This window comes from Papaver somniferum, chromosome 8 (genome assembly GCF_003573695.1).
Source record: "Papaver somniferum cultivar HN1 chromosome 8, ASM357369v1, whole genome shotgun sequence".
Taxonomy (NCBI): domain Eukaryota; kingdom Viridiplantae; phylum Streptophyta; class Magnoliopsida; order Ranunculales; family Papaveraceae; genus Papaver; species Papaver somniferum.
In genome coordinates this window covers 83,816,356-83,841,691 of record NC_039365.1, presented here as the reverse complement: position 1 = coordinate 83,841,691, position 25,336 = coordinate 83,816,356, and the positions used below count along the sequence as shown (strand labels likewise).

Genomic DNA, 25,336 nt, shown 5'->3' with positions numbered 1-25,336 from the left:
CAATTCTTTTATGATTATTTGCACCGAATGAAAATTGAGTAATGATTTTTATTAATTAGTTGTGTTTTCTCTTGATGAAGTATGCTTAGTTTAGGGATTTTGATACTTCATTATTGCGATTAACAATTGATGTTTTGAAAATCTAATTTAGGCAATGATTAGAATCACAATTTCTTTTGATTGGAGTTATATTGTCTAGAATTGCATGATAAAAATTAACATTAAATTACATGAATTTTGGTGAATGGTGAAATCCTGAACCCAGGTCTCTCTAATATAATCAGTTTTAATTTGCTTTATTTTCTTTAGTTTTAAAATTTAAATCTAAAAGCACAACCTTCATAAGTCTTGAACGAACTCTATTATTTATTACTACAACAACTTTGAAAATACATCATTACCGAACAGATTTACTGTTCCTTTACTGTTTGGAATACGAACCAAAGGAATTGTTCCAAGTGCGTGACTTATTGCAAGTTGGAGGCGGAGGTATACTGAGGGAACTAGGTGAACTATAGGTTTAGTTTCTTGGTCTCAACTATACGAAGTAGGTTTAGATTTTGTATAACGGCTTAATTCTGAGAGTATTCAATTCTGGACAGGGTCCCGAGGTTTTTCTGCATTTACGGTTTCCTCGTTAACAAAATCATGTTGTGTCTTTTACTTTTCTATTTCCGCAATTATAATTGATTTATTATAATTAGAAGTAAAATGCACAAACATTAATTCCTAATTAATTGATAGTAATCCTATAGTGTTTGGTTAAGTCCAAACCTATTATCAAGTAATCATACTTCATTATTGTATTGTCTTGATCTTGTATCCATAGTCAATCACGCAAGTTATCTTGTTGTCGTATTGTCTCGATCTCGTATCCATAGACAATCACACGAAGTGTGAACCTATTCGTTGTATTGTCTCGACTCAGTCCATAGACAATCCCTTTCGGAGAAAGGACTTATAGGTGAAAAAGTTTTAGATTGAGGTACATTTGGGTACCCTCGTATTTTCAGTTGTGATAAGATGAAAAAGGTTGATATGAAAGTGTTCATATGGCTAACTTCGGTTAACTATTGGTAAGCCAACAAGGTATACACGTTTAGGTACGGTTACCCATATCTAAATGAAGTCACTTTTCATTTGTGTGTAACAAGCTAAGTTTGATCTAACGGTTGAAAGATATTAGCTTGAGTTTAATCAGGTTTTCATAACGGTGAATATTGAATACTTTGCTACCAAGGTAACATTGATTGCAAACCCTGATTTGAAGACTATATAAGGAGAACTCTAGCAACTGGGAAACTTAATCCCCACACCTCCTGTTTGATACTAGTTGCGACTAGAGTCGATTCTCATTTAACGTAGGTTTTTCTAAAACTATTATAGGTTAACGACTTAAAGACTTCATTGGGATTGTGAAACCAGAGCCAACTATTTTCTTCGTAGTTGCGTGTTCTGATCTTGTTGTTTTCTATCATATTGAGTACTATCTTTTTTTTCTCGAGATTTAATCTCCGATAGGCAAGTTAAAAAGTAGTCACAAACATCTTCCTCTCATCGTTTGTGATACCACAATATCTTGTGTCACTACCATACGATTAAGATTATTGTGAGGTGATTGATATTACTAGGCTGTTCTTTGGGAATATAAGTCTGGTGTATCAATTGGTTCATGTTCACCTTGATTTATCAAAATACGGAACAAAACTCATAGGTATTTCTGTGGCAGATAGATTTATCTATTCAATAGACTTTTCTATGTGAGACAGATTGGTTTATCAAGTCTTCGACTTTGGGTCGTAGCAACTCTTAGTTGTGGGTGAGATCAGCTAAGGTAATCAAGTGCATAGATTCCTGCTGGGGTTCAGAGGCATAAGGAACGCGACTGTACCTTGATCATTGTGAGATTGGTTAGGGCTCAACTACATTCCAGTCCGAAGTTAACTTGGAGTAGGCTAGTGTATGTAACGGCTTAATACAGTGTGGTGTTCAAATCTTGACTAGGTCCCATGGTTTTTCTGCATTTGCGGTTTCCTCGTTAACAAATTTTTTTGGTGTCTGTGTTATTTCGTTTCCGCATTATATTTTCTATATAATTGAAATATCACGGGTTGTGCATAGTGCAATCAATTAGATAATCCAACCTTTGATTGTTAATCGACACTTGAACATTGGTCTTTGGTATCGTTCAAGTTGTTTCACATAATAATCAGGCTCGCGGATTTCTATATGTTTGATTTGCTGATTACATTGTGAAACAGAGATACAACTCTTGGATATATTTCCATTGATTGAGTCTAACTGTCTATCTGATTTTCTTGGAATTATATTGGAGTTTGTCCATACATATTGCCTAAAAGAAATATTGGGTGAGGTTGTTAGACCCCAGCTTTTTCAATTGGTATCAGAGCAGGCAAACACGTTTAAGACCTTATAAGTCTGTGTTTGTAGCGATCTGACTCTATGGATAGAAGTGCTATCTCTATAAACGTACCACCGGTCTTCGATGGCTCGAATTACTCATGGTGGAAAAAATTTCTATGCGTGCTTTTCTTCAAGCTCGTGATTTTCAAACATGGGTTAGAGTTGTTAATGGCTATGATCCTCGGGTTGTTACAGAAGGCGATATAACTGTTCCAAAGGATATTGGTAGATGTGAACCTGACGAGATTCTTGCTGCGAAGAAAAATTTTGACGGGTTAAATGTTATCATACATGCCATTAACCCAGATCTTCAGCACCATGTGACTACGTGCATTAAGTTTAAAGAAGACTGTGATATCTTGGACTGTATTTGAAAGAAATTCCTCCGAGAAAGAAGCTAGGCTTCAAAACTTATATTCTTATTGGGAAAACCTTTCTATGGCTGATGAAGATTCATTTGATGAGTTTAATCACAAAGTGTATGAAATTGTTAATGCATCTTTTGCGTTGGGTATGACTATTCCTGCAAAGGACATTGTGATGAAAATTTTCAGATCGTTGCCTGCCAAATACGATTCTAAGAAACATGCCATCATTGAAGAAAATAACCTTAATAATTTATCCAGAAATACTCTTGTTGGGAAGTTAAAGATCTTTGATCATGAGCATACATCCAAATCTGAAAAGGATATTTCTTTTAAAGCACAAAAGAACACAAAATTGCTTGATAAAAGTAAATGTGTTGGCAACTCTGTGGATGATCCTATTGAAACTGATTCGTCTGATGAAGATCTTGATAACTCAGTCTCTCTGATCACAAGACAGTTTACAGATCTTCTCTTGAAGAGAAGTAAACGGTTTGTCAGAGATAAGCCTAGATCATCAGTTAAACCTTATGACCGTGTTCCTCCTAAAAACAGAGATACAGTCGATACTGATGATGAGGATATGCCTCAGTGTTTCAAGAGTAAAGGTTTTGGTTTTTTCCAATGAGTGTCCAAATCGTACAAAATACACTGGGAACAAAGGTCTTGCTACAACTCTTGATGAAATGTCTGATTACTATGTTTCAAATGAAGATGAAAAATCAACTGTTGTGCTCCTTGCTGAAAATATTGATTTTGGCAATTGTAGCAATTCTCACATCAATCTTGATATTTTTCTTGGAGAAACTTCTTCAACTATTTTGGAGGATAAATGGATTTTTCTCTGTCTACTGGAAGTTCTGTTTCTAATATTTCAGGTACCACATTTTGTCTAGCAGCTTGCTCCGCTATGGTGTCTGAACCGTCCTCCTCATTGACATGTTCTTATTGTACTTTTATGGTTCATGAACTCACTAAGTGTTACAAGTACAAACATAAAATAAGATATGTCGATAAAATTCAACGGAGAGCAAATCGATTATAAAACAAGATCAAACTTTTTCAGAAGCCTAATTCACCTGAGGTAAGTAAAAAACTCAATTCCTCTCCGAAAAAGTTAATTTTTAAAGAACTAATTAGACTTCTCCGGAAAACAACAAGGTCTAAAAATTCTGTGAAAAAGGGTATTAAGAATTCCTTACAAGAAGTGTATGGTGGACAGATTATTGTTCACCCCAACACAGCTTCATTGTGTTGAAAGAGCATCTTGTCTCATGTGTCTGACTTCAAAGAGACAAGAGTTTGCTCAGTTCAAGCTTTAGGATTTTTTTTGTTTTTTTTTTCTTTTTGGAATTCTGTTGATCTTCATATCATAAATTGGTATTGAAAAGAATTACCTTTTTCATTAAAAAGGGGATAAAATCGACAATTCTACCTTCTTTAGCGTTATGAATTTGCCATACGTGAATCCTACTCTGTATATAGGTTTCGTAACCCAACATTCCTTTTTCCTTCCTTGAAAAACTCTTTTTATCACAAGATTACTTGTAGAGCTTGCTTTGTGAATTTCTCTCACAAACCCATATTTGTACGGAGACTCCAAGCATTATGATTTCTAATGGAAAAGAGGTTAATATGATTGTTAAGCCATCAATCATGAAGGAAAATGATAAATCTCTGGTACCCTCTTCCTTGAAAAGAAAAAGGAGGAGTGTGAGGAAGCCAAGGGATGTCCCTTCAAATCTTCAGAAGTTTTCTGATGTTCTTGAAGAGTTGAAGGAAACAAGAAAGGAAATACAACAAATAAAGGCTTTCTTTTTAGGACTCTTGAAATTCAGAAGGCCCTGGTTCGGCATCAGTCAAGAAGGTTTGTTGGAATTGACTCATTTCTTCATGAACCTTATGTTCCAATGGCTGTTGACGACACGGAGTTCAGGGATGATAAAGAATTTTTCAAAGGTCTATAATGTCTAGGAAACTTCTTATGAGAATTTATTCTCGTGTTTTAAGAAGGATAAATAGGGTTTGGAATAGCAATTATTGTGAGTACACGTAGCTATTGCCAACGATTTTCATCTTGCAATGTTTTTAGATTTATTTTTTTAAGTTATAAAGTTTATTTGGAAGATGATTTTGCAGTATTAATCTTTATTGGTTTTATATATTGCAAAAATTGTTATGAGTTATGTGTGTTTGCGTCCGTGAACTATGATTGTCCCATATGTGTCAAAAGTTAAATTTATTATATGTCATTATGCAAATATTGATGGAAAATAGAATGAACTCTTGATAAAAAAAGATTAAGTCTATGGTATCATTATGCAAATATTGATGAAAATAGAATGAATCTTTGAATATTCCGCAATATTGATCTTTCCTTGATCCAATTCTATGTGAAAGTATTATACGGCTCCGTAAGTTCTCTTATGTTGAGCATTTCCGATTAAATTAATCATGGGTTCTCTTGTGGTTAATTTAATTGAGTTTCTGGATACAAATTCATGTTTCATGTAATTTTTTAATGTCCAAATAAACCCTTCTTTTCTTGCAAAAGTAAGGTCGCTCTTGTTGTTCTCTCGGGAATGACATTTTATGGGGGAGAGTTCTTAATTGAACTTGTGTTTAATTGCCAAATCTTTGTGGGGAGTGCGGCTGTGGAATACTGTAGGAGTTTTCTTGTATCTTTATAAACTCCTTGATGAATACACTAAGTTTCGACTATGTGAAATCATCGAACAAAGTTGATATGTTCTCTTTTAGTCATGAAGTATCTCGATGAGAATTTCATTATGATCCCACTAGTTTTCGTACTTTTGCCAATTTATATTGACAAAAAGGGGGAGAATTAATGTGTAGTTCACGCTACAAATACATATGGTTTACGGATCATTATGTAAGGGGGAGTGGTTTTCATTGTGAAATGAAGTATTGACTAAGGCGGAGTGATACATATCACCATAGTATTGTTGTCAAAGTTGTGATACAATTGGACTTTGATGATGTGTAATAATACTATGACAATGTATAACAATGATTGAGAGCTACTATTTTCTCATAGTTATAGCTACGAATCTTCAACAACTATGATGCTGAGTTGAACACGTTCAGAATCACTGGAGTATTTGGAAGTGGCGAAGATTTCGAGTAATGTTGAAGAACTAAGGAAATCAACAATTTGGATGAGAAACTACAAAGTTTATTTACTTTGTAATACATATGTATTGATAGTTTTGTTACTAAAATTGACAAAGGGGGAGATTGTTAGAGCACTGCTCGGTTGAACTTGCAAGCGTTGCTATCTCAAGTTTGTCAAGTTTAGTTGCCAAAACTATAAGTCTTGATTTATAGTCTACTTATAGCTAAGTTTCGGATTAGGATAGAAAGTGTAGTTGAGCTTTAGACTTCACGGCGTTCATCGATTGGACACAAAGAACTACTAAGGGGAGCTTGTGGAACTTCATCAACCAAAGGCATGTGGATACTTGAACTCATCTGTCACTCAAAAGTCTATCTACTATATCTCCTATTTGAGACAAAAGTCGTATAACTACATAGACTTCGATTATACACATTTGATATTTCGAGCTAAGTTTAACTCGCTTACATATTTCTCGAAATATGTGTTGGTAAGCTTTCGCTTTAACCAAGTTCATTTTTTATTCTTGACAAAGTCAAAAGATGATTATGTGAAAATCGCCTGGTAACACCTTACATGATTTTTGTGAGACAATCATTTGATGTAGACTTGGAATGTTTCGTATTGATTTATCGATCACTTGAAAATTGTTTTGAAGCTAATAGTTTGTGTGAGACAGCTATTGTCGTCTTCCAAGAATTTTTCAATGATTGAAATGAGAGTTTATAACAATTAATCATGATTGGATATAACACAGTATGTGTACTTGTATGCTAACTGTTGCAAGTTATTCAAAGTCCGGGAACCATAGTATGCATACCCGTATGCGTACTGGTTGGTTTAATGAAAGTCCGAGAACTTATTATGCATACCCTTATGCGTACTGGCGTAAGTTCACGTCCGAAATTCAACTGAGTTTGGAAGGTATGCGTACCCGTTCGCATATTGGCGAACTCAAACTAAGTCCGACCACTTAAGTATGCGTACCCGTTTGCATACTTGAGTAGGTGATGTTCTAAAATCGGTTTGTTCATGAACTAATACATTTATATAATAAGGAATGCAATCTTTTGCAAACCGTGGCTATAATGTTCACGAATTGATTCGAATGAATCAAAATCGATTTTTCTTCGATTGTGTCTTGTATACTTCTATGAGAATATAACCAATTGCAACTCTAGAACTAGTTTCATTTGAGTCATTTGAACTAGTTGTGTTAAGATGAACAAGGTTGATATGAAAGTGTTCATATGGATAACTTCGGTTAACTATTGTTGAGCCAACAAGGTGTACATGTTTAGGTATGGTTACCCGTATCTAAATGAAGTCACTTTTCATTTGTGTGTAACAAACTAAGTTCGATCTAACAGTTAAAAGATATTAGCTTGAGTCTAATCAAGTTTTCATATAACGGTGAATATTGAATGCTTTGTTACCAAGGTAACATTGATTGCAAATCCTGATTTGAAGACTATATAAGGAAGAACTCTATGAACTGGGAAACCTAATCCCCACACCTCCTGTGTGATACTAGTTGCGACTAGAGTAGATTCTCCTTTAACCTAGGTTTTTCTAAAACCATTATAGGTTAACGACTTAAAAGACTTCATGGGATTGTGAAGCCAGACCCAACTATTTTCTTTATAGTTGTGTGTTCTGATTTTGCTGTTTTCTATCGTATTGAGTATTATCTTCTACCCAACTATTTTCTTTGTAGTTGCGTGTTCTGATCTTGCTGTTTTCTATCGTATTGAGTATTATCTTCTTTAAGATTTGCTCAAGATTTAATCTTCGATAGGCAAGATAAAAAGTAGTCACAAACATCTTCGTCTCATCATTTGTGATTCCACAATATCTTGTTTCGCTACCATACGATTAAGATTATTGTGAGGTGATTGATATTACTAGGTAACAAAAATGTAATCATTTTCCAGGATTATTGTGAGGTGATTGATATTACTAGGTAACAAAAATGTAATCATTTTCCAGGATTCATATTACTAGGTAACAAAAAATTAACATATCATAAGGTAACAAAAATGTAACTTTGATAAACTCAAGGAATCCAAGCTCAAAAATTAAAATAAACCAACTTGAGCGGGAAAAAAACAAAGTAAAATCAGACAATTTCCTCATCTTGGAACAGTTTTTAACAAAGAAAAATCAATACAAAAAAAAATAGAAATTCTTCAAGCACTGTATCATCCCTCGTCGTGCCAATCAGCAAATTATTAAAGATAAACAGTACGCATATCATTACGTAAAACTGCGTGTTTATCTCCTCAAGCTCATCATGATATATTCGGCATAGAGATCCCTGAAACAGAAGAAGCAAAACAGGAAAGCATTCAAGTAAGAAAAGAGAAAACAGACAGGGAGGAAGAATTAGAGGCAGATTTGGGACTGACATAGAGTACTGAATGGCTTCATGAGCAGTAGCAGAAGGCAGGAAATCGTTGACAGCAACCTCCTTGTTTTCATTCTTCTTGTCTGAGTTGTTTGTTAAGAAAAGCTTTGGAATTTTCTATCTTTTAATCTTACCAAGCCTCAAATAAAGAAGTGTAATTGCTTATTCACCTAAGTGCAAAAGTTAAGGATACAATCTTCAAAGAATCGACGAATCTCAGCTAGACGATGAGGAGCAAGTTGTTTAATATCAGTGTAATGACGGTATTCTGGATCATCCGCACAAACTGCGATGATCTTATCATCCTTCTCTCCCTGGTTTCCATGCAGCTCGCACAAATTAAAAGCAGAAAACAAAACAAAACCAACCACAAAACAGAAAAAGCGAAAGACAAATGGTAGCATGTTCGAAATTTAGTAGAAAGAAACTACAAATGACGTTAACAGGAGACAGCGAACCTGATCAATCATCGGCATGAGTCCAATCGCCCTAATTCGAAGGAAACAACCAGGAAGAACTGGTTCCTGTTTCAAATATCAAAGCAATTCATAAAGAAGGAGAGCTTGTCAGGGTATGATCTGTAGAAATGACAACCTAATTAGAGGAGTCAAAGACTTGATGAGCATTTTTCTATTTGTATTCAGCTTATATATTTTTTTTTACAAAGGCAGTGTCAAACCGACACACTGACGATCAATTGGAAGTCCGGAATGGGGACTTTTGTTTCATGGTCAGCAGAGGTTAACTTTTTGGTGCTCTTTTAAAGCAAATTTAATGAAATTGTCTCTACCCAGAATATGATATCAAATAAATTTCTAAAGTTAGCATAATTAGATTTATAAGTTTTGTCAGGGGATATAAACATAATTGAGTATTGTAATACCACCAAACCAACAACGCATGAGGTAATCTGAAGTACCTGCATGAGGATTAAAACATCTAATGGATCATTGTCTTCACATAGTGTGCGGGGAATGAAACCGTAATTGTGAGGATAAACAACTGATGAATATAAAACACGATCAACCTGCAATTTTTATTTTGATTTTGATAGTTAGAACTTCATAATATGGAAGTGTAACAAAATAACATGGTCTGTTTTCTGGAGTTGCATAAATGACCAAGTGGAAACATGCATTATTATTTTCTTCCCATACCTTGATCATTCCTGTCTTTTTGTCAAGTTCATACTTGACCTTACTTCCTTTAGTGATCTCAACAACCTACAACACATGAATAAAGCGTTTGGAAAGAATCACATAAACAGCATGCTGAATACGAAAAGAATCTCACTAGGAAAACCAACAGAATCTCACTAGGAAAAATTATGATACAAATTGATATATTCTTATTTCGGATATCACCAGAATTCAAAGAAAAGAACAAAATTGAAGGAGATACGTACTGCATTGACAACTGAAGGAGCTCCAGGTCCTGCAAATAATGAACATTTTTAGTCTTTCACGATAAAACGAAAAACAAATATTTGAAATGTTGAATAATACAATTAGATAGTATATAATATAAGTACCAATCTCAAGATCATGCCATGGGTGAGCAGCTACAGATCTCCTTGATAGGGATGAAAGAATTCTCTCATTCAACTTTGGAGTTGTACGCTTCACAGATGATGATCCAGTCTCGGTTGCAGCTTCCTCACTCATCTTGTCTGCCAAATAACAACATATGCATCAAGCCTAAAGTCATAATGATGATTATACGTATTCGGCCTAAAATTCCATCAACCATTACCCATATACAGACATACCAAACCTCCTTAGTTAATGTGTTACTGCTACCCAATAAAATAAAAAACTTTAACATAATTTTAATCTATGCCATTTGAACCACATTGGATTTTGCAGCTTTTTCAAGTAGATATACACAAAATCCATCAAAAACATGTACACGAGTACGAATTCCACCAATTTCAAGGAAACATTTCGTTTGCCCGAGATGATTTCGATATCAAATCAGATCTAATGAAATATAAATAACTAAACGATTATGAAGAGAATACCTTGAATTAATATACAGATTATCAAGATTTCATAAAATTTCTACGAGAAATGGCATATATTAAGTAATTAGGATAACCGATTTTATGTTAATTATGATTACAAAACAGGGTTAGTGCATTTAGTAAACTATTAAGCACAAAGCTATTGATATGGAAAGGAAATAAAACATTAAAAGAACAAATGAGTTTACGAAGATCATACGATTCATACCTTAGAATTGAAGAAAAAAGAATGAAAATTTGATAAACGAATGTTGAGAAGGAATTAGAGAAAGAGAGATAAAAACTATGAATGAAAGATCCTTAAACTCACTTTGTCCAGCTATATAAGCACCAGTAGGTCAATGAGCACGTTGCCAAGTGGCAAACACTTGTATGTTTAATGTAAAACTAAAGAGGGCTGATTACGTCCACTTTGTAGGACAGATTATGGTACGAATTCATTCAATTAGTTCTTGTTCTTCAAATAATGCATTCAAAAGTCAAATCTTCAATCCATAATTATCTCCGCGTTGTCTCCACGTTTGCATGAATTATGTTGCCAACGTATTAGGTAAAGAGGACGTTTTTATCCTTCATGCTTCCCCACTACACATAGGAATAGGATCACAAACATGTACTACCTGTTATTTGATGCCTTTTCTATTTTCTTTTTCTTTTTCTCTTTCTATATTAGAACTCGGAGGCAGGAACTTTTTAGGAAAATGATTGGTTCACGGGATTGGGCCCATTTTTGCCCACTCATATCCTAATGTTAATAACGTTCAGCTGGGATTTTTTTTTTTCACGGTACATTTTTGGGTGGTTTTCTTCCGCCAACCTAGAATCACTGAACTTTTTATCGAAACATGGATTGGTTTTCAGATTTTAATACCGTGAATGAGAGATTTTTTTTCGTTCTTTTCCTCGAAGGTACAATCGGGTTGTTGCCCAGTAAGAGAAAGAAGAGTCATAGGACAAATATGTATCATTCATTTTTTATTTTATTTTTATATTTCTTTGCCATATCCAGGATGCAAGGAGTTGGTAATAGGAGTGTAAATAATACCCGAAAATACTCGGTCTGTCTGTACCCGCCTGAGCCTGCATGTACCAGAATGAGCCCAAAGTCTGTTGCAGCCCGTCACGGGCCGCCTGGCCTGATGAGTTTAAATGGGCGGGTTCGGGCTTTCACTAAAATTTAGAAGCCTGGCCTGGTACCTGCCCGAACATCCCGTCCTGGTATCCGTTTAAATTTTTAAAGGTTTTTGTTCTAATGTTAGAGCAAAGTGTTATGTGTTTGGGTTATATTTGGTTTAGAATTCTTATTTGTATTTCTATTTTATCTTTAGAAAATTAATTATTTAGGATTATTTTAACTCATAGTTCATTTATTCTCCAAATTATAGATAGAAGTTAAATCAGCTATCACAAAATTTTGAAAACTCAAAAAACCCGAAGCTCGTTTGGCATGCCTGGCCTGGCCTGCTTAAAAAATGGGCTTTGGGCAAGTTTTGGGACTCAAAACAAGTACTTCTGCCCGGCCTGCCCGGCCTGATGGACTTTTTGGGTAGCTGATTATGAGACATGTCTGGTCTGGCCTGTAGTAAAAAACGGGCCGGACTGCCCGGCCTGACCCAATTTACACCCCTAATTGGCGATCTTTACGGTTGAAAACCAATCGTTACATGTTCCATCCACTTCCCTTACCCTCTTCTTCGCGAGACGAGGTAGGAATAGGAATGAAATCTCCAAAGTTCCCGCCTCGTTAGCATACCAAGCTCCTGCCATATTACAGTAGGTATGTTGGCCTTGAACGGTCATATGTAATTACAAAAAAATATATTATACAAAATTGGTTAAAAAGACCAAAATCAATAATTTTTGGTTGAAAAAGACATGTAAAATTTGATAATGTTTAAATGGACGAGAATGTAAAAATAGCCAGGATGTAAACAGTTTCATCCTACCCATTTTCAAATACTTTTTTTTATTTTTAATTTACATCAGGATGCATCCAGTTTCATCCTCGCTCTTTTTTAAGTTTAAGTCAGGATAAATCCAGTTTCTATCTTGGTATTTTTTTAGTGTCCATTCACCCATACTAATTTTTACTCGTCCATTAAAATCATGTTTTAAAAATATTTGGATAAATGACTCATTTTCCGAAAAAAATTATGGGGATTTCGGTAAAATATATCATGTGGAATTAGCAATTACAAAAATACGCTTGTTATTTTGATAATTATTAAAATATACCCTCCATCCAAAATTCTATTAACGCCCGCCATAGCCCGATCGAACTGTCCATCAACAACTTTCAATCAACTGGTAAGATATTATTTTAAATCCAAAATTCCAAATTTACCCTTGATATGATAAAAAGGGTTGTGAAGAAATTAATTTCTTCTTCTCTTTGTTCTTCTCGCCTCGCTGCACCACCACCATCATCTGTGTCTACAACCCCCTTGATATGAGCTTCCTTGGCAGCTGGTGCAGAAGTGGAAACTTGCGAAGTCTTTCTACAACAATGTTCTTTATATTCATAGCTATAAGGAGGTTAATTTCTTAGTTGATGCCTCGGTCAAGCAAGCATGTTTGCTGGCTGAGGATATTTTTGATCTTTTTGAGGATAGGTCGGGTTTTATTCCATCTGTGGAATGGCTTGGAATGGTTTATTACCGTTTCAAATAGGTTTTTCAGTGGTGGCCTAGCGACTAGTCATTCGGAAGACCTAGTCCCTGTACAGTTTTTCGTTTTTTTAATTTTATTTGACCGAGAAAAAAAAGTGTCTACAACCCCCACCTTGCTACTAACACCATGACCACCACTGCCTTCTTTTTTTTTTTCTTCCTTCTCCTCCTCCTCCTTCTAACATAACCACTATTCTAGTAAACCTAGCACCATTTTCAGCCCATTTAGACAAAAGTTTTGATCAAATTTTGCCAATTTCTTCCTCACAAAGGTGTGTGATGCAGGGGAAAGTTCATCGGTATATTATGTTATAATTTTCTATTTACTATCCTTCTTTATATCTATTTCAAAATTTTGAAAATTAAGGCTTTATAAAAATTTATTTTATTTTGGTATGTTTCAAAATTAGGGTTGATAATGTTGATTGATATAATACTAGACTACGGCGCGCGGTGGGGGGCGACCGAAAAAATGAACCCTCATAAATTTAACATTAGTATTGGGATTTGGGGAATAGTGGCTAGGTGAACAGAATTTATGTTTTGTTTTTGTTGAATTAAGTCTGCAGGGTGTCGCTGAGACTGCTTGGGGAAAAATAAAATAAAGATCCATTTTGCTGAAGCACTCTTTTCACATCCCCTCATCCGAGAGTGTTAGTATTTTTCCCATTGTGCTCAAGCATTGCTGCATTGGAATTGAATTTATGTCTAATGATCAGTTTCGTTCTTTAACAGACATGAGCAGAGGGTACTGCATTGCAGATCAGCTGATTCAGTGACTAGAATACTATTGGAATATTAATGCGGCTGGGGCGGTAAAATACCCCCAAAACAGCTATAGCTCCAAACCATAGTAAAGATACCCAAAACAGTAAATCTACACCGCTAAATTATTGATATATCTGGACGTGTCTACTGTAAATACCCAACCGATATACACGTGTTCCACATGTTTTAGCTCCAAATGCTTGAGAACTACGTGGTGCAAAGGCAAGGCTACTTCTGTCATTTAAGCACAATTATATTCTTAACCAGGTCCAGAACTAAAAAAAAAAAATTAGGTTGGAGTCTTCTTGTATCCTCGCCTCCACCATCAACACCTTAGAACATTTAATCAGCAACCAGCATACTGCCACTACTATGGTATTATTTCATTAATGCTGATTTTAGCCATTCTCTTTTCTTAAGCAACACTATCGCCCGGGTCCAGATCGTTTGTGCCACTGCTTGGGTGTGCCCTATGTGCCACATCAATAGAAACACGGTATTTTCTCTTGGATTTGTAATATCTTCTTTAACTAATTAATTATCTTTCCTAATCGATTAGTGTTGTATAAATAGAAAATTTATTTAGTTAGTCATGGTTAATGAGAGGAATGATGTGGCGTGTTTCTATTGGTATGACACATAGGGCACACACAAGCAGTGGCACAGACGATCTCGACCCAACCATACATTAAAGAGTTTCCTAATTTCCCGTCTGCCTTAAATAAATAATGGATTGTTTGACCTTACGATATGTAAATTGATTTGATATAATATATCAATTGACAAATTAGACATAAATAAAACGCTGTCCAACTGGTTTGGGTCATTGATATATGAGCACGAGGTAATGAGTTCGAAACACTATGGATATATTTTTTGAAAAGAAAGAGGTCATACTTTAACTGGCTAGCCTGGCCAGGCCTGGACAGCCCAAAATTATGGGCTCATTTAATAGGATCCAGAGCCTGGCCAGCTTTATTGACAGGCCGACCCCGGCCAGGCTGCAGGCCAGGCTAGGCCAATCAGAGGCAGGCCAGGCCAGGCCGGCGATACAAGGCCTTCATTAGTTTGTCAGAAGCACTGCAGTTGTTTGACAGAATGCCTGAACCAGCAGCTTGGTTCCACCAGGTTTTCCATTGTCGATGGCTGTGTAAAAGAGGCATTTGGTAGTGGCTATAAGATGTTCTTGATACCAGAGAAACACGGAACTGAGTAATCAATGTTCTAAAGAGAGGTGGTGTCTGTGATGCATAAAGGACGGTCGAGATCACCCGAAATTATGGACGGCAGAGATGATGCCTCAGCCCTAGCTGACCTTGACTCTGTAGGATTCTAGGTTTCTTAAATTACCTTGCTGACTCTGCCGGATACTTAAACGCTACATCTTTCGTCTTCTTTGTTTCGAAATAATGTTCTTTCCACTCCAGTAATCGATCACTAAACTGATATCACTGATTCTTTTGGCAAGTAGCTGAAGTGATATTCTTTTTTCTTTTTTAATTTTATTTTGAAGCAAGAAAGTTATGTTGTGTTTCTCCATTACCAGCTTTCTGCACGTAAGCATGTTTACAAATACCTATTTATTGATTTAATTTCTTTCAGATTCACTACCTTATCAGAATCATTACGAAAGGGAGCTCAGTTTTTGAATGCACACAACAAATTACGCCCCCATCTATTTTTTTATGCCAAGTTACACGTCTCTCGATCACCTATGTTTTGCCTCTGTTTTTGAATTTGTAGGAATTTCAGACTTCAATGACAGATTTTGATTCTCAAATAGCTATGAAGATAGACTAACTAAACTTAAGCGAAAACATTGGGCTAAAAATCACGTTGTAAGTCTAACCATTTTTTCTCTTTTACCTTTTGTATATACATATTACACTGAATTTTCTTTTGGTTGTTCCTTAAATTTTCTGTCATATTTTGCTAGAAGGCATATGCTCATGGTTAATCCTATTTTGGGTTGCCTTACCAGTTAAGTTACACTTATGGTTTTGCTTAGGGCTGCACAAGACCCGCCCACATACCCAAACCCACCCGTACCCGCTAAATCCGTGGGTTTTTAATCCATACCCGCCCATTGTGGGTGCGGGGTTGGTTATGAAAAAAAAACCCGCTGTCTGTGGGTGCGAGGTTGGTTTAAGCTAATACCCGCCCATACCCGCCAAAAAAACCCGCATATTATATACCATTAGATAAAACTAATCATAGTCGTCCATTATGAAACCCTAATACTAGTAGATAGGATAACTGATAACCCTCATTCACTTTCTACACTCTTCTCTCTGTTCGGCCTTTCCTCTTCTTCCTCCTCAGTTCTTCTTCTTCACCTACGACCGACAATTACCAGAAATCTTCACCAGAAATCGACAACAACAACTTCGAATCTTCACCAGAAATCGACAACAATCGAAAAATCAACAAATTCAACACTTAATCTTCATCTGTGAACTTCCTAGATATGAATATTTTGGGGGTTTTGTTTTTTTTTTCTCACTTAATCAAGGAGAATAGAAGTTACTCTAAATACTTGAATATAAAGCAGGTTTAAACCCGTTTAAACTCATACCCGCCCAACCCGTAGCGGGCGGGTAACAAAACCCGCCCGCTGTTTGTGGGTGCGGGGTTGGTTATGAAAAAAAAAAACCGCAGTCTGTGGGTGCGAGGTTGGTTTTAGCTTATACCCGCCCATGTGCAGCCCTAGTTTTGCTCATTGGATTATTCTTGAGTAACTTGCAAGGGTATTGGGTCGCGAGGGTAGATAATTGAGTTATAGTTCAGATGGGTCGACTAAATATAATTCTGAACCCAAGATAGAGATCTATGCCAAGGATCGAAAGAATAAGAAGTTTTATGATGAACACTAATTTTGGGCATGCCTAAAACTTTCAAGGCATACAAAGGACTAGTCCTAACTTGGGTGACCTTATAGGGGTACCCTATGGGGTGGTTCAATTACCTGTATGCCCTTAAATTCTCTAAATTACTACTAATCTATCCCTATCCCTAATACAAAAACCTATAATCAATAAACCAAAATCAGTTTCATATCCCTAACCCCTTCTTCTTCCTCCTCCACAACAGCCGAACCCTTCTTCTTCCTTTTTTTTTCATCGTATCATCGCGGAAATGTGAAAATTTAGTCGACGATTAAAATAATCTATATAATGGTTCGCCTTAAGCCAGTATCTCGTTCTAATCGAGCGATTGAACAACCCATTGAAGAAGAAGAAGATTTAGAGAGTGAAGAAGAAACTCAAAATCAACCACAAAACCAACCGGAAGAAGAGATTGAAGAAGAACCAACTCCACAAATGAGAATAAGAAGGTTAGTTTTACAAACCCATCTCGTATTTGATGTTTTTGATTGGTTTGATTGATTTAATTCGTCAAAATCATGTTTCTGCGGCGGTTACAGGGTATGGTTCGGCGCAAAACAAATCTTAGATGTGCGCCGAGCTGTTCTTGAAACTGAACCCTGAAAGTGCATTTGAACGGCTCGGCGTATATCTGAAATCCGTTTTGAGCCGAACTTGGTGATACAGAGACTTATATTTAGGATCGGCTTATTCGATGGTGTTAGTTTTGTGCCGAATATGTTTTGTGAATTTCAGAAATTTTGCATGTGCGTAGGATCGGCTTGTATGGTAGTATTAGTTTTGTGTCGAATAATTGTTGTTTGAATTTCAGAATTTTTGCATGTGTATAGGATCGGCTCATATGGTAGTACTAGTTTTGTGCCGAATAAATGTTTGAATTCATAAGTCTATATTCGGCTTATTCGATAGTATTAGGGTTGCGCCGAATATCATTGTTAAAATTTCATAAATTTTACTAGTGTGTAGGATCGGCTTATTTATATGATATCATGTTGCGCCGAATACATGTTTGAGTTCATAATCATAGATTCGTCTTATTCGACGGTATCAGTTGTGAGCCGAATATATAGGATCGGCTAATAATTTTGCATGTGCGTAGGATCGGCTTGTATGGTAGTATTAGTTTTGTGCCGAATAATTGTTGTTTGAATTTCAGAATTTTTGCATGTGCTTAGGATCGGCTTGTATGGTTGTATTAGTTTTGCGCCGAATACATGTTTGAGTTCATAATCATAGATTCGACTTATTCGACGGTATCGGTTGTGAGCCGAATATATGGGATCGGCTTATAATTGTTTTGTGGTATGATCCGATCCACTCTCTGTGTAAGCTAATAAAAATTTCAAGACATGATTCGGCTCATATGTGTTATTTCGGGTAAGCCGAGCCTTCTTATTTTCTTACAAGTTTTTGGCTTTCCAAATCTCTTTGTTGTTCGAATTAGTCTTATAACTTTCATACTTGTGTCAGGACCAATGCAGCTACAAAGAGGAAGAAGATGGAGGTAACACCTTCTACTTCTAAACTCCCGATCCTAGAGGAGGAGGTAAGAAAAAATTGGGAGCGGGAGGTAGAGGAGGAACTTTATAAGAAGTAAGAATTGAAAGACAAGTAGGAATTGAAAGACAAGAAGAAGGAATAGCTGAAGATGAAGAAGTTTATGATAATCAAGAAGTTCATCAAGAAACACAACCCCAAGGAAAACCCAAGAAAGACAAGAAAGGTAAGAAGGTGGCAGAACCCGAGAAAGAGAAGAACGATGATGATCGACGGATCACTGGTTTACACATTCCTGATGAAGATGACGTAATTACACCTCGATCAGATGGTTTGCCTCATGGTCTTCCGGAAGATGGAGGAAATGTGTTTATTGGTTATGCCGATTCTTGGGAGAAGAGAATTTATGAGACTCCTGATCACAACCGTGCAGTCCGAGTATTGAGACACCAGAGGGCAGCGGAATGGAGTCTTGATAAAGAGGTTCCTGAGGTGATTGCTTACGTACAAGCCAGTGCTTTATGGCCTGCTATCAATTATGGACATAAGGAATATGATAGTGTGTCGGCCTCTGCATTTACCGAGCGCTTTTGTCCAGAAACTTACACATTTCAATTACCTTTTGGAGAGATGTCAATCACTCCTGATGAGGCTAGTAAGATTACAGGTCTTAAAGCAAGGGGTGTAAGTGTGGATGCTGGTTTTTATGACATGAGTTGGGATGACCTATACAATTTGTACCTGGAATGCCTTGGTTGGGGTTCAATGAAAACTGAGTTGGAGTTTTGTCGATCACTTAAAGATGTCGATACCATTTTCATACCAGGTGGCAGAAATAAGAAGAATAAGAATATCAAGTTGACTAACTTGAAAAGGGAGTTTGAGAACACAAAGGAAAGAGTCACACAAGGTTTGTTGATAATGGATCCCGTCAAAGTGAAGCAAACCGGAACTGCCTACTTGCTTTATACTCTTGGTAGAGACATCTTTCCCGACACTACTGGAAACAAGGTAAATGCTAATTATCTCCAATTGGTAAAGAATCTTGAAACTTGTAACAAGTTTGCTTGGGGAACGGCTACGCTCGCTTACCTGCTGGACCAACTTGCCACCGCGTCTAGGTTGACAAGTACAAACATCGGAGGGAACTTCACTTTGCTCCAGGTAACTTTTGGGAGTTCAGAGTATGGTTAGGCTTATAACCATAAAACCTTTTAAGCCGAAGTTTTTTCTTACTTGGTTCGGCTTATAATACTTGATCCATATAAGCCGAACAGTTCTCTGAGTTTGCAAACTTTAGTCTTACTTTGATGTTTCCAAGTAAAACTTGTTTCTATCAATTCAATTCCTTTGATTTTTTAATGTGATTCTTTCGATGCAGGTGTGGATATATGACCATTTCCCAATTTTGAACTTGGCCAAAGTATTTGAGAAAGATGTCGATTATGTTGATACTGAGACAACTGCAGCACGGTACGCGTACGAGGACTCCAAAAAAGGAACAAAAAGAAGTTGGTGGCAAGTTTGAGAGAGACGTTAGACTGTCTTGGTGTTGATGATGTCGCTTTTCAACCATATGAGAATGAAGATGAAGAATATGAAGTTGTTGAAGATGAGGATATGCCGGTAGGTATGTATCATGGGCCATTGTGGTATCCCGGTGGTTATGTTATATACGATCCTAGGCGAGTACTCCGTCAATTATGATGTGTCCAAAAGGTTCCTTTGTTTGACGAGAAATTCAGGTTGTTACCAAAGAGTGGTAAGGGAACTAAAATCACCACTTCATCTTGGGAACCAAAGTATGATCCTGATCCCACCGTTGGGTTTTGGAATAATTTAGACAATCACACATTAGATGCGTCCAAGTTAACACCTTTACTTGATGATCCATGTGAAGAGGATCCGGGCTATATGGATTGGTATAACCAAATTTCTCATCCCTTCATTATCAATAAGAAAAGGCAAAAGATATCTGATAAGGGGAAGGCGGGGCCAATCAATATCACCAACAAGTCTACTTCCGAAGATGTAGTCAAGGCTTTCAAGGTTATGGTAAGAATGACTTCACTTTATACTGTTTTCATATATTAGTTATGGTAAAAATGTCTTCAACCTCATGGTTATAAGTTGTTCTCAAATGAAAAATAGGTTGCCGCGGGTAGGGAGATGTTGAAGAAAATGAAGGCCAAACTTGGTTGCAAAACAACAATGACCGTGGAAGAACAAAAATACCTCATCGACAAGTGGGATGCAATCATCAACAAAGGACAAGGACCCGAGGAACCCGAACAAAGGCCTACCACTAAGAGGTCTCGACAAGTTGGTGAAGGTACAAGCCAAGTTGGTGCTACCGTCCAACCCGGTAATGATGCGTCGGAAGATGAAGTCCAAGGTGGAAGAAGAGGTGGCCGTGGAACTAAGAAGAGGGGTCGTGGTTAAATGCCCTTTTATGTACACTTTTTCTTAAGTTTTAAGTACACTTTTATGGTGTTGCAAACACCTTTGCTTTAAGGTGCTGAACTTTGTTTTTAATGGTGCTGGGATTGGGTTATGGACACCGTCAATTTCATGTTTTAATGAATAGCTTAACAGTTATGTGTCGAATTTACAGAGTTCGGCTTATCCTCTAATGTTAGTTACACGCCGAATCATTTGTCCTTCAGGTTCGACGCATTCGATAATCACATTATGTGCCGAACTATGGACATTTACAGGTTTCGGCTTATACGATATCCTCAATATGTGCCGAACCGCGAACAATATTTTAACCCAAAAATTAACAAATTCATGTTCGGCTCAGACGATAATCATATTATGTGCCGAACCTTGAACATAAGAGGTTTCGGCTGATACGATATTCTCCATATGTGCCGAACCAGTAACAATATTTCAACCCAGAAATTAAAAAATTATGTTCGGCACATACGAATTTGGATATGTAAGCCGAATTAGTAATGATTCTATTCCGGGCTATTCAGGATGTTGTTCGGCTTACTATGAAACTTTCATATAAGCCGAACTAGTGTCTAGCAAAAGGGTGGGAATTGGAAATTATAGGTTCGGCGCATGCAGTAAACAGATTCAGTAAGCCGAACCGTTCATCAATTGGTAGATTCGGCTCATAGATGTGAGTCGAACCTCAACCTGTTTCGCCGAACCATGATTCATAATCTAAGAAATCAGCCATTTGGGAATCATTGGTGTAGTTGATGTGTATTTTCCTAGGTTTTTTAGATGATATATGACCCTCCTCATCCTCCATTGAATCAAGAATTATAATTTTCTCACTTTCACTTTCTCCTTCTCTTTCTCTCCTTCTTAACCAAACCAAAACTTTGATTTTTTTTTCCTCATATTTTTCATCTAAACAACTCTTATAATTCTGAAAATTATTTTAATCTCTAAACAAAATATTTAATCACTAATCAAGATTATTAACACTAATACGTAAAGGGCAGATTTGCCATTAAAAAAAATTGGGTTAAGGGGTTATCTGATTTTGCTATTCAACAACATTTTTTGTCTTCATTCAGTATGCCTTGAAAGATTTTGGTATGCCCAAAATTATGGTTCTTTATGATTGCTGCCAAGGTTATATATGGACCATATGGTGGTTGCAGTTTCTTTTTTAAGTGACGGATGGGCTTTTTTTGTATGTAAACTTACAATCCAGATACTGATGGACTACTTATTAATTTGAATTCCTTTCTAAACTAAAACATATTTCCTAATGGAATTATATTACTTAAAAAAAGTTGCATAACAAAGAAATAAAAAGAGTCTACTATATTTATATTTCCGTTTTGATTCAGTTCCATGGACATTTTAGTTGTTGCACGTATTCTGTCCCCAGGTAACGAGTATCCACATTGTAGCCAACTCGCTTTATATAGTAGAGATTTCGGACTAGTAAACCAGGCTTATCTACAGCAGTCATTTCAAATGCAGTGTAATCTGTTGATGTGCGTGTGCAGTGATGCCATTACACTTCCAATGCAAGTTCTGTTGATGATTGTAGGAAAAATCAGGGTAATAGAGGATGAAAACAAAGAACTAAAAGAATGTTGTATCACCGTATCTTCAAGGCCTTGCGATTCTTTTCAGCAATTATTTCGACCCTTCCCAATAAATTGGCGAGTACAATCAGTCAGCGAAATATTGCTGTCAGGATATAATGAAGCCCTAACAACGTTGTTGGATTCAAAGGTTGTACTCCCTTGACCCAACCAAGAACACACTGTAATTGATTCTGAAAATGCTTAGAGAGAAGGAGTTTTTGATAATTGATAGGGGAGAAAGCCTTCGCTATTTAAAGAGGAATTCATGCCTTTTGGAGGTGTCATTTCATCTCCAACAGACGCTTTCAACGGGCATTCATTAATGGTTTCTCTTGGGAAGAAAACCTTATGGGAAGAGACGTGTCGTTAGAAATTTCTGGAAACCGAAATAGGTTTTCAAAATTCAAAACCAGAAAAAATTTCCTCGAGACGCTATCTCGGACTCTGCTAGGGGCTACGCCCCCCGGATAGCGGCAAACAATATTGAAAATATCTAACATTCTCCCCCTATTTTCAAAATTGAAAAAAACACAAAAAACAAAGTAAAAACTTTTAAATCAGAGTGGATGCATCACCAAAGTGACTGCATACGTACCCGAGTGGGATCAAGCCAACGTAGTTCACGCTTAGTTGGGAAATAAGCATGAATCAATACATAAATGATAGGTACTTTTTGGATTTGAACCTTCACTTAGTGTAAGAAATTCAAAGCCTTATTGGGGTTCAGTGGTGAAACCAGTCTTGAACCAAGTACCCCATGTGATAAAACTGGGATCTCCACACATACTGATTTCTGAGATAGTGTGTTCTGTAGCCAGCACATTAATGGCCCTGGGCTTATCCTGAATTCATGAGTCACTCAGAGAGCGGTCTTTTTCCATTAGGAAACGACCTGATTTCCATACTCATATAGGTAAGTCTCTAAGGTGCTTCTGCGATACACCTGTGGACATCTACATACTTATTAAGGATTTTCATCCATCCTTTTTCTTGCAGAATCTTTGCACTAATTTGAAATGGGAAGTTTTATATTAATGCTCCATAATCTCTTCCATAACTTGTTGGTACCACATTGAACCTTGTTTATCTTTTTCAAAACATAGGTTGGGTTTCTGCTATGGGAGACTAACTTTCCTTCACAGAACTTAGTCCCATTTCCACACATTTTATTGAAAACATTGCATTTGGTAGACTCTTTGTGAATGGGTCTGGCAAGTTCTTCTTTGATTCAATAAAGTTAACCGAAACTACTCCTCTCTTGAGTAGTTGTCTCACAATCTGATGTCTAAGACTTGCATGTCTTGACTTCCCATTATGAGTCTTGTTACTGACATTATAAATCGTAGCCTGATTATCACAATTAATCAAGATTGCTGGAGTTGGCTTCTTCCAAAATGGGATCTCCCCAAGTAAGTTTCTAAGCCATTATGCCTCTCCTTACATGCATCCGTAAGTGCTATCAATTCTGACAACATTGTTGAATCAGAAATACAGGTTTGCTTCTTGGAACTCCAAGACACAACAACACCTTCTAATGTAAATATCCATCCACTAGTCGACTTGGTTTTGGATTCTACATTATTCCAATTAGCATCACTGTATCCTTCTAATATAGAGGGATAGCCTTTATAATGCACACCATAATCAATGGTTCCCTTCAAGTAAGCCAACACTCTTGAAGCTGCTCTTTAGTGTTCAACTCCTGGGTTACTTGAGAAACGACATAGCACTCCCACGGCTTGGGCTATGTCCGGTCTTGTGCAATGCATAGCATACATAAGACTTCCAATAACACTGGAATACTCAAGTTGCTTATGAGCACGCCCAATATTCTTCATTAACTTTACATTTGGATCCATATGAGTGACGGCTGGGATGTCACCAAAATGACCAAACTTCTTGAGAAATTTCTCAATATAATGAGATTGGGTTAAAACCAACTCATTCCCCTTTCTTAGAATTTTTATTCCTAAGATCACATCAGCCTCTTCTAAATCCTTCATGTCAAAGTTAGAACCAAGAAACTTCTTTGTTTCTTCGATACGAGATATGTCAGATCCAAAAATAAGCATATCATCAACATACAAGCATAGAATTATACATCCAGAACTATCATGCTTACTATAGATACATTTATCCGCATCATTAACAATAAAACAAAATGTCAAAGCTATTTTGCCAAACTTCCCATGCCATTGCATGAGAGCTTGCTTCAAGCCATAAAGAGATTTAACCAACTTGCAAACCTTCTTTTCTTGGCCTGGCAATATGAAACCTTCAGGTTGTTCCATATATATATCTCTTCTTCTAAATCACCGTTTAAAAAACCTTCTTTTTTTTGTTTGTTTGAAACGAAATGGTTTAGTCTTATTAAAGGGAAAAAAAAGAGCACTAAAGTGAAGATTACTTTGTCAGCTGCAAGCTTCTGTTTTGAAGTCAGACTCATTGGCTATTCGTTTGAGCTACCGGAAAGAAGTTCATCAGTTCCATAGTCAGTAATTGCATCCAAGGTACCTAACTATAAAATTCATGTTAAATTTGTTGCAATTCACACCATATATTTTTCTGTCTTTCTAGTTTCCGGTTATGGGTATCTCATAGTCTCATAGACCATGGCAACACCGACGACTGAGGTAAACGAGACGAATGATAAAAGAAACTACCAGAGCTGCAAAGATCTAAATGAGATACGACTTAACGTTGATGATATAACCATAAATTTCGATAGTTGGCAAGTGGACATGGAAAATTACTTGAGAAGTCAAGATTTGTTGGGAATAGTGGATGGAAGTGAGCCTAGACAATATCTTACAGGAAGTGAACAAGATACCTGCTGGTTAAGTAAAGATATCAAGGCTCTTGAAGCTATCAAAGTGGCATGTGGTCCAAATATCCCTGCCTTGGTAAAATTTGCCATTTCGTCTGCAGATGCTTGGACCAGTATAAGGTCACTAGGAGAAGGTTAGCTATATATATGGTTAAAATCAATATTTTGAGAGGTTAAATTCACAATATTTATGATTTAGCAGGTGACAAGGATTACGGATCATCATCAGAACCGGATCTTGATGATGACGATGCACGTGCACCACTATCACCAT

The 25,336-nt window shown here is 36.6% G+C and overlaps 1 protein-coding gene across 3 annotated transcripts; it reads right to left on the bottom strand.

Annotated features, from left to right (window-relative positions):
- Positions 1-7,922: 7,922 nt before the first annotated feature.
- LOC113301839 (soluble inorganic pyrophosphatase 3) lies at positions 7,923-10,712 on the bottom strand. Of its 3 annotated transcripts, none has more exons than XM_026550666.1 (9): positions 10,564-10,712; positions 9,864-10,001; positions 9,738-9,766; positions 9,490-9,555; positions 9,252-9,359; positions 8,791-8,856; positions 8,526-8,646; positions 8,334-8,415; positions 7,923-8,242 (listed from the first exon to the last, which is right to left on the bottom strand). In XM_026550666.1, exons 2-9 carry the CDS (start codon positions 9,994-9,996, stop codon positions 8,200-8,202), a joined length of 648 nt encoding a protein of 215 aa, XP_026406451.1. In that variant the 5' UTR covers positions 9,997-10,001; positions 10,564-10,712; the 3' UTR covers positions 7,923-8,199. The 3 variants fall into 3 exon arrangements, with proteins under 3 accessions (XP_026406451.1, XP_026406453.1, XP_026406452.1); XM_026550668.1 differs by having other exon boundaries at positions 10,666-10,688; XM_026550667.1 differs by having other exon boundaries at positions 9,864-10,005; positions 10,564-10,581.
- Positions 10,713-25,336: the final 14,624 nt, after the last annotated feature.